This window comes from Mesitornis unicolor, unplaced genomic scaffold (genome assembly GCF_000695765.1).
Source record: "Mesitornis unicolor isolate BGI_N332 unplaced genomic scaffold, ASM69576v1 scaffold13402, whole genome shotgun sequence".
NCBI classification, from domain to species: domain Eukaryota; kingdom Metazoa; phylum Chordata; class Aves; order Mesitornithiformes; family Mesitornithidae; genus Mesitornis; species Mesitornis unicolor.
In genome coordinates this window covers 1903-11577 of record NW_010171282.1, presented here as the reverse complement: position 1 = coordinate 11577, position 9675 = coordinate 1903, and the positions used below count along the sequence as shown (strand labels likewise).

At 40.6% G+C, this 9675-nt stretch overlaps 1 protein-coding gene across 1 annotated transcript in view; it reads left to right on the top strand.

Moving 5' to 3' along the window:
- DHX40 (DEAH (Asp-Glu-Ala-His) box polypeptide 40) overlaps window positions 1-9097 on the top strand; it is a 13994-nt gene extending 4897 nt beyond the window's left edge. The window contains exons 8-17 of the mRNA XM_010179992.1: window positions 400-486; window positions 989-1171; window positions 1724-1804; window positions 2524-2681; window positions 4706-4820; window positions 5095-5203; window positions 5523-5617; window positions 6181-6250; window positions 6650-6878; window positions 8776-9097. Coding sequence (XP_010178294.1) covers window positions 400-486; window positions 989-1171; window positions 1724-1804; window positions 2524-2681; window positions 4706-4820; window positions 5095-5203; window positions 5523-5617; window positions 6181-6250; window positions 6650-6878; window positions 8776-8915 — 1267 coding nt within the window. The 3' untranslated portion in view covers window positions 8916-9097. The remainder of the gene's footprint in view (window positions 1-399; window positions 487-988; window positions 1172-1723; window positions 1805-2523; window positions 2682-4705; window positions 4821-5094; window positions 5204-5522; window positions 5618-6180; window positions 6251-6649; window positions 6879-8775) is intronic.
- The last annotated feature ends 578 nt before the right edge of the window (window positions 9098-9675 follow it).

Sequence of the window (9675 nt, the reverse complement as noted above, 5' to 3'; positions counted from 1 at the left end):
GAATAATTCAGTTTTACTAGATTCTGAAGAATGCTTCTGACTTCCTTCCACTACTGTACCTGCCCAATAATTACCTGTTGCCTTTTTTTTGTATGTAATGAATAAAACCCCCCCTTGATACTATTATATATTTTTACAGATTACTAATATTGTTGGACCTTAATTTGAAATAAAATTTAAGCTCCATTAACCTCCTTGGGTGCTGGGAGGTATTATCTGCAACATCCTGTAGGCTGAACCATTGCAGGGCTGCAGCTGATGAGCAAAGTGCAGCTACCTGTTTGCAGCAACTGTAGGGTAAATGTGTTCTTGCTTTGATGATACGCATGTGGCAGTTGCCTGTCTGTCTACTGAGACCTCTGTTGTTTTCCTCTCTGACAGAGTATGAATCTTTTTCAGATATGTAGTAGACAGTGGATTTGTGAAGCAGTTGAATCATAATCCTCGAGTTGGCTTGGACATACTGGAGGTGGTTCCCATTTCAAAGTAAGTTTTAAAAGTATTGTACTTGGAGTTTCTGGGAGTTGCTCTGACAATACTGACTATTGGTTGACCTTATTTAAAAAAAAAAGGAGGCAGGGGACACCTTTGAGTCTTTATAATTTAAAGCCATTATGTTTGCTGCTAGATAGAAAGTGGTTCAGGACATATAATTTCCTTGAAGTTACAGGCATTAAGAAGGAATTGACAATGCATTGTCTATGATCTGAACAGTGGCTCACGTGTCATCTTGTATTTGCCAGATATAACAGTCTGATTCAGAGAAGTTTAAAAAAAATCCTTCCCTTGCCCAGAAATGCTTCTTCATTCTGCTAGTTCTTGTATAGTTGGATTTCTCAGTTGCTGCACAGTATAATATATCTTCCATCTACAAGCACAGAAATTGCTATTATTTATTATAATTACGGTGTGCTTCTTTGGCTAATAACAGAAAGGATCAAGAGTTTGGATTTTTTTTTTTCCCTCCTCTGCTTTTCTACTTTGGAAGGAGTGAAGGAAAGCAACGAGCTGGCCGAGCTGGCAGGACATCATCTGGAAAAAGCTATCGGCTGTACAGCAAAGAATTCTGGGAGCAATGCATGCCCGATCACACGGTCCCAGAGATCAAGAGAACCAGTCTGACATCTGTGATCCTGACCTTGAAGTGCCTTTCCGTGCATGATGTTGTAAGGTAACCTTCATGGAGCGGAGGGATTATCGTTTTCTTCCTGAGTGTCGGCAGCGAGGCGACACAGGCACCCACAGGCTCTTGGCAGGAGACGGGATTAGGTCCCTGGCCAACTGTGACACTTCGATACAATCAGCTTTGCTGCTGTTCTCCTCAGTCTTTAATGCCAGATTGGATCTTGAGCTCAAGTTTGGTTTGAGGTACTGCCAAAGCTAGCTCCTTCTCTCCAAAATTAAATAGTTAAAAGTGTTCCTTTAAAACGCTGATGTTTATATGGCAAAAGCTTCGTCTCTCTGGAATTGTTTAATTTTAGGCTCATACATATGCAGAAAATACAGTTCATCTTTGCACATGCTGTGCTAGGATTTGTCATCATAATTCATAAGCTTGAGGCTGTACATGTAGTACCAGACCCATATACTGAAGGTTCCTATGTGCTCTTTGGTCAGAAACCTGTATTGGAAGGTTACAAAAATACTTGACTAAGTGTGAAAATTAACAAAGCTACATAGTGAGCCTGGACAGTGAGATTTTTAAACTTTTTTTTTATCATAGATTTCCTTATTTGGACCGCCCTGAAGAAAGGCATATTTTAGAAGCTCTCAAGGAACTTTACCAGTGTGGTGCTATTGACAGGTAAAAAATAAAGAGGTGTAGTTCCTACTAGAATTTAAAATCTAATGGTTTAACTGCTGTTAGGGAGTTATTTGTGTAGACTAAAGGACTTCCCCCAGCAGTAGAATATGTTTCCTCGTTACACCAGGAAGTTAGCTACTAGGTTTTAATATACTCTCTGTAAAATTAGGCTTAGAGCATGGCTTAGGAGTTGTGGAGAAATTAATCCATATCTTTCATTGTCCTGGAGTTCCTGAATGACCCCAGACAAATTACCTCTACTCTCTGAGCTGTAGTTCCTGACAGCAGATCCCAGGCTGTTGTGACGAAAGTGCTTAGGCACTAACTGTGTGACCTATCCAAGACCTCAAGGCAGGAAGCGAGATCTTATCCGAAGTTTCCAGGAATTCTTCTTACAAAAAAAAAGCCAAACAAACCCAGAAAGTCCACCCAAAAAGATCTTAAGCACCTGATACACTTAAAGCTGCCTTTGCCTGCCATGAAGCAGACATAAGCAAACTGGAGAAAGGTGAAACCTTCTTCTGCTAGTGACACTTGCTGCGTGTCTCCAGCACCTATCTGGGCACACACAGACTGCAGTGTCAGAACAGTCCAGAGGGAAATGCTTCTTTCATGTTCTTTATCAGTGTTTGGTGGCTGATGTTGCGTGTGCATGTTCTGATTTACATTTAAACATAGTTTTGTTGAATCTGGTATTTGAATCTTTTTCCTGGGATAAGGAGAGGCCATGTGACAAGACTGGGTGAATTCCTGGTGCAGTTTCCCCTTCCTCCCAACCTGACCTGTGCTGTCATAAAAGCTGCTGCTCTTGACTGTGAGGATCTGCTGCTTCCCATAGCAGCTATGTTGTCTGTGGAAAATGTCTTCATTCGTCCAGGTAGGAAGCTGTTTATCCCAAAGCAGCCTTGGGTGGGTGGGGAATTCTGCTCGGACAGGGATATCTCGGGCAATGGTTAGGAAGCACACACTGCTTCACCTGGAGACTTTTTTGTGGCTTCCCTCTGGGGGAAAGGGGGGAGGGGTTTGTCAGTAATTTTCTGTGCTATTGGTTTGTGTGGCCGCAGTATCTTACAGGTGCATATCAAGGTCATAAAGTGAGAATTGATGCCATATTTTGAAAAACGGTAGCACTTTAATGCTTTAAATAACCCTTATGTTGCAGTTCAGGGAAGATTCCACAAGTGCAGTGCTTTGTCTCCCAGAGTGCATCATAGCAGATCTGTAGGGAAGAATGTTAAGACTAGGACAAACACACAATGGCGCTTTGCTTGTTAGTGTTTACAGCTTTTTGTGGTCTTGGAGTCAGAGCACATTGCACACTAGGAACTGGATAACAGCTGTTCCAAAGACTTCAAAATAGCATGGAATTGGCTTGCATTTGTCCCAAGGCTGCAAGCTGTAAAGCAGTGCATGGGTGAGTGGATTGCTGAGAGGTCAGCAATAAAAGGGAAAAACTGTGTTACAGGAGGGGAAAAAAAACAAAACAAAACAAAAACCAACCACCAGAAAACCACAGCAGATGTTTTGCTGTTGGTCTAAGTACAGACAACAGGGACTGATTAATTTGTTTTTAAGGAATGGGGTTGCCTCAGGATTGGCTTTCTTGTTCAATAGCTCTCTTTAACCAAATAGACCTTTGAAGTTACTGTGAGAAGCTCAGCTTTTCACTGCCTCCATTTCCAGTGGTTTTCTAAATGCAAAATGTGATTTTGCTGTGGTTCCAAGCTAATACCTCTCACTAGTGCTAAATGCAGTCTCCCATGTCCTCCTTCCTATCTCCTTTGCCCTCCAGTCTGGCCCCAACCAGTACCCCACACTGTGCTACATAGTCTTTACATGTAGCACAGTCTTTGTGGGAGACCTTTGTCCTTTCTAGTCACTCATTGGCTCTGGTCCAGTTATCTCTGTAGTCTATTAACCGTGCCCGTTAGTGCAACAGCTAAAGACACTGCTGACAGTACAGATAACCTGGATTCTGCCCTGGGGTCTTTCCCATGCCCATAAATGTGCTTTTGCTTCCCCATCCTCCATCTGGCAATATGCCCTTATCTGTTCAGCCAGCTAACGTATGTGTGTTCGTTACTCTCCACCAACCCGGTGCATTAGGACACAAAACGGAGCCTCCGGCCATGAAGACACTTGCTTATGGGCAATATGTATGTGAACAGCCCTCCTTCCTTCATCAGTGTTACTTGTACTGCCACAAACTTTGACATCGTCTGCAGTACAGCGGCAGTGCAATGTGTTGGCCTTTGCAGCTGTATCCCTCTCTACTAAGGGGAATAATTTGGGCTGGAGAAGAAATTCTTTGGGTATTTAAAACTTAAAACAACACTTTGGAAATGTTGCTTTTGCCTAGTACATTCCTAGCATTTAGTGAAGGCGAATTCCCACTAAACTCACAGATCACATTTTTTCTAGACTCTTATTTATTTTAAGACCTCCATTGTTATGGCACTTGAGTACAAGGACAAAAGCTGAGTTAAACAGATTCGATGGTGCTGTGATGGGATGGTTGCAATGGCTTGTTTTTTCTCTTGGGGCAAAACTTTAACTTGATCCTTGTGACCTGTTTGTTTGAGGTTGCTGTTCCTTTATCTCGCCATATCGGCATGTGAATAAATTTTGAGAGAGTGATACATAGAACCTTTCTTTCTGAGAGACTAGAATTCATCTCTAGTGCTGACTGATGAGATTAATCACAGATCTAATAGCATCTACCTTTCTTGTTCAGAAATAGTGGGAGGACGAAGAAATGTAAATGCAGCTGTGGAGGAGAGACAAATCTAAAAATAAAGAGCCAAGGCTGTCAAACACACTTTGGAGAGATGGTAACAGAAAATGAAGTAGAAGTGATAAATAAAAATGACTGTTAAAGTGAGATAAAACTTGTTTCCTCAGGTGATCCTCAGAAACAAAAGGAGGCTGAGCTTCAACATCAAGAACTTTCCTCACAAGTAGGAGGATGCAATGACTTTGCAACTCTCTTAAATATTTTTGAACAGTGCAAAGCAAGGTATAAAATTATTTCTTACAGTAAGTGGTGTTTTTATTGTTCATACCTTGCTGTAAATATAATGTGTATATGTTCATGTATGTACTCGTGCCTAATTGTGGATTGATTTCTTACTGTGATCTGTAATTTCTATCAAGACACCTGTTATTTCAACTAACAAAGTATCTGGCTGTGTAGATTGCCTTCTTTGTATGACCATAAAAAAATTCAGAGGCAACTTTCTGCCTGCAGCTTACAAATGGCTTCTTTATAATGCAAGTATTTCTGTTCTCAGCAAGTCTCCTTCAGCCTGGTGCCAGAAATACTGGATCCATTGGAGGGCTTTAAAATCTGCTTTTAGTGTGGAAAAACAACTTCGAGAAATAATCATAAAACTGAAACAGGTAAAAAAATACTATTTTTATATATGATTGAGTTATGTAAGTTTATATTTAAGACATGTACTGGACTACTGAGCCTTTGCCAGATGGCTGCTGCTTTTCTCCAGTAGAAACTAATCCACTTACATTTATTAGAGTATCCTCTCTGTAGCTTGTGTAACTAACAGGTATGATGGTAACAAGCAAGAAGGATCATTTTCCTCCTTTCTCATGGTTTCTGTAGGGTGAGAAACCCAGAGTTTAAAATCAATGGGATGAAAGGAATATAGCTGTTTTCTTATTTAGGCAGGATCCTGATCCATGTTGTTTTGTCTTTATGTAGCTGCCAGACTTCCCTAAAGAGACATTTGAAGGCTCCAGAACTGAAATACTGAGAAGGTGTCTGTGTGCAGGATACTTTATCAATGTGGCAAGGAGGTAAGTAAGGAAGTTTGGAGAATTGAATGGAAAAGGTATTACGCATATGATTTTAAAGGTGGAGCTGCATATTAAAACAGACTAGTAAGGCTGTATATTGTTAAAAGTAGCAAATGCAGCTAAAGGTGGTGTTTCTGTATGGGGCTGGAAGTCTGGTGGGTTCTCTGCATTTGACTCTCATTACATCCCTGGGGAAGTTGCGTACATCCCTGGAATAGTAGCTTTTCTGTCTGTGAAATGAACTTGCAAGGCAGTGAGTACTTCCAGATATAAACTAAAGGGCTTGGAAATGTCCAATGATTGCAGCTGTCAAAGACTTCAATTACAAACCCTGTTTTTTTTTTATTGTGGTGTTATATCTGCAGTGTTACTGTGGTAAATTAGACATATTTTAGTCTTCGTTGTGTTTTTATAATTTGATTTTGGAAGGATCTTCCCCTGTTTATATACTTGAGAATTTTCTTCTGTGCTGCTGCTGATTTACTTAGTGTTGCTGTCTAATCACAGCAAAGTGTGTTTCATTGTATAGAGTTTTCTTTTATTTTTCCCCACAAACCTTTCAGATCTGCAGCCAGGACATTCTGTACAATGGACGGACATGGCAGCATAGTCTATATCCATCCTTCATCTACAGTAAGTTATCAAATTCTGCTAATGAAGTTGCAAAGAATCGTTAAAAGGAATAAGAGGCAGATGCCTATAAACTCTTCTGTTTGATTTGTGCTAATACATGTCCAGGAGAAAGCACTGTTGCAGTGTTCATTTTGTGAGTAGAGGAGAGCCTCACTTCAAATTTGGTGAATGTTTGGCTTATGAAATAAGTTTGATGTAGACTGAGCTTTCTCTCTGGCTCTTTGGATTTCCTGGACAATTTTAAGCAAGTCATTATGCCTCAGTTTCCCTGTCTGAAAATTTACAGTAATATCAGTTTTATCTCATTCTTTCATGTGAAGCACTGGGAAAGATTCCAGTGGAGGGTGCTCTGGAAACAATTTTTTAAATCACTTCTGAAGTAATATTTTAATTTTTCAGCTATATAACAAGGAGACTCGCCTTGAGTGGATCATCTTCCATGATGTTACAGTGACTTCCAAAATCTATGTGCGGACGGTGTGTCCTGTTCGCTACGAATGGGTCAAAGACTTGTTGCCCAGATTGCATCAAATTGATGCATATGAACTGAGCAGTGTGGCACGGGAAGAGGTAACTGAAGAGGAAATAACCAAGTGGAAACATAAGGAGGACCTTAAAAGGCAGTTTGGTAAGCACGTTACCAGTCTGTATCTATGGTGCATGTAGTTTTCTTGGTTGTGGACGTGTGAGTGTCTGTATGTTATGTCACTGAATGCATTCTGGACTAGCAGGTGTTCATCTGGATGTGCTTAACATATTTGATGTGTGTCGCTCTGGCTGTTTTCTTGTCTTGCTACAGCTCTGCAATCCTTATTTTCTTGCCTCAGCAGTGCATGCAGTGGTGTTTGCTTACTGGTTCTTGCCATGCTGCCCGCTTTTGGTTTAATGGAAATGACAGGAGCAGAACTTTAACCCAGAGTTGAAATAAAAGCATTTTGAGTCTAACCATTATTTAAGGTTGCAAAAGTTTTTTAGCCATAGATACCCAAAATAATACTGCTCTGAGAAAGAGAAGCCCTAAGGGCTGCAGGGGAGAGAGGGAGAGAACTAAGCCAAACAACAAGCAACAATAACAACAAACCCAAACCAGAAAACCACACCAAACACCACAGGGGAAAAAGTATCACAATTTGGTGAAAGTCTCATTCTGACAATGAATTTAATGCCATTTATTTAAGTAGTCAGTTTTAATTAAAACTGGTGTCTACTAACAGATCTGGCTGCTTGACATTCTTTGAATTCTTCTGTCAGCAGGTTCCGTAAAGCAGCCAAGTATTCAGAAGGCCTCTTTACTCCTGAGCTGACCCTTCCAAAACTTTAATTTAATATACAGTACGGGCACTGGCAATGTAGAGTCTCTTCAGCTTCCTTAACAATAGAAAAAACGTAGACTTTTGTGCTCAGACCGGTGTCTCTTTTTGTCCTGCATTATTTTATAAAACAGTCATTTTAAAAGATAAAAACACGAATTGGATTTGGTTATAAATTTACTGGAAACAGATATTTGTTTTACTGGATAATGCTGAGGAGCCTCATGTATTTATCTGAAGTCCAAGGAGCTGGAGTTTGTGCTCTTTGTCCCACTTAACTTTTTGACTTTGCCAGGTAATGGTAAATTAATTTGAGATTAATATTGGCCTTACAGGTGGTGTATTTCTGGGAGCCCTGTAAAAATAGGTGGCTGAAGAGCTGACAAAGGCTTAATTAGTGCCCAGTGGAAGGAAAGGCTGCGGCTCGAGCTGAATTCTTACTTGACTTCAGGACAGAATAATTCTACATATTCCAAGATCAAATGCCGATTAAAGCTCCTTTCTCATATCGGAGAATCTGGTGCCCACCCCTGGAGCCCTAGGAACGGGCTGCAGTAGCTGCTTCACGTAATACTTAGGCTGTCAGAGTCTTTGAAAGATTTTTTTTTTTTACTATTATTATTTCAAATGTTACTTTAAACTGAAAATACTTCCTGATTTTCTTTCCTTCTGGGAGAAGAACTCCCAAGGTCTCAGCTCAGTGGGAGAATGTGTTTTCTAATGGTGTCTGACTGGAGTATTGACTTTTCCCACCCTTTTATCTGTGTTATCCTCCCTCTTCCTCCTGTCTTTAGAAATTTAGAAAGTTAGTTTATTGTAAGATATTTTTTTTTCCTGATCCCAGTGCTGGCTGTCTCCTGCCTAAACCTGAGTTCCATGTGTGTAATTTAGAGAAGAAGTGGCTGCATAGAACACAAGGTGCATAGTATCTGTTACAATAAAAAAAACAAGATATGCATTTGGGGATGGGATGAGCCCAGCTGCAAATATTGACATAGGAGTTAAGGCATGATTTTTTAAAAATGATTTTTGTTTTTTACTCCCTGCAGTGGTACAGTCTGTCCTCTTTGGAAGTCATTCAAGGGACTGACTGGGACTTGAAAAACATTTGAGATTCTGTTGGGTTTTTTTGGGTGTTTTGCATATAGAAGGCATTGTAATGCTGGGGTTTTTTTGACACAGAAGAGCATATTTCTGTCTCTCCTTTTCCCCCAGAACAAGTCACAGACAACTCTGCAAAGAAGATGGAGAAAAGGAATGATGATAAATCAATACTGGATGCCCGAGCTCGCTATCTTGAGAGAAAGCAGCGAAGACAACAGGGTTTAAGTGGCGCAGTGAAGGAAATGGAGTAATACTGGTGGCTGCTCTATTCCCACTGTGAGGAAAGGCTGTGTGGCGCAGTTGTTCTGGGTATGTTTGCATAACGCAAAATGACTAACTGGGATGAAGGAAAACTTCTGCTTTGTGGTTAAGTTTGAGTGCTGAAGCATGCAAATGCAATCTTCCTTTGCTGCATCCAGCAAGGAAAAGTTACTAAGCTGAATTTTGTTGCTACACGTCTACATGTCACTGGCAACAATTCAGTGGCCTCAAATGTGGATGAAGACGTGATACTGTGGTGCCAGTTCTGTGGAATTTGGTTGACATAGAAAGATCTCAGTGATCTCAGTGCCATTATTAATAAAATTTTCTTAAAGGGTTTTTTTTTTAAAAAAAAAAAGAAAGATGTGGGAGCGTCACTTTTTATCCATTTTATTCAGTGTGTGTGGCTGTACAGTCTTTGTGTTCCACTGCAGGAAGTGCTCTTTTAACGATGGAGACAGGATCTGAAACCAAAAGGCCGTTTGCCACCTGCATTCTCTGTTCCAGACAGTGTTCTTCCTATTCTGTGTTGTGCTGTACCATGTACAGTGATGGTTCTGGGTGAAGATGTCTTTGTATGCAAAGTATATTGTAAATGTTTTCACATTCTTGCTAACAACGCATAATTTTTGTCAGGGATGACTTAGCACTGTGTTTTCTGTTTGGCAAAAAAAACCCCTGGCAGTCAATCCAGTACTCAGGCAGGTTATGTCCTGCAGTCCGTCAGCAGGCCTGCTGCCTCCTGGGCTG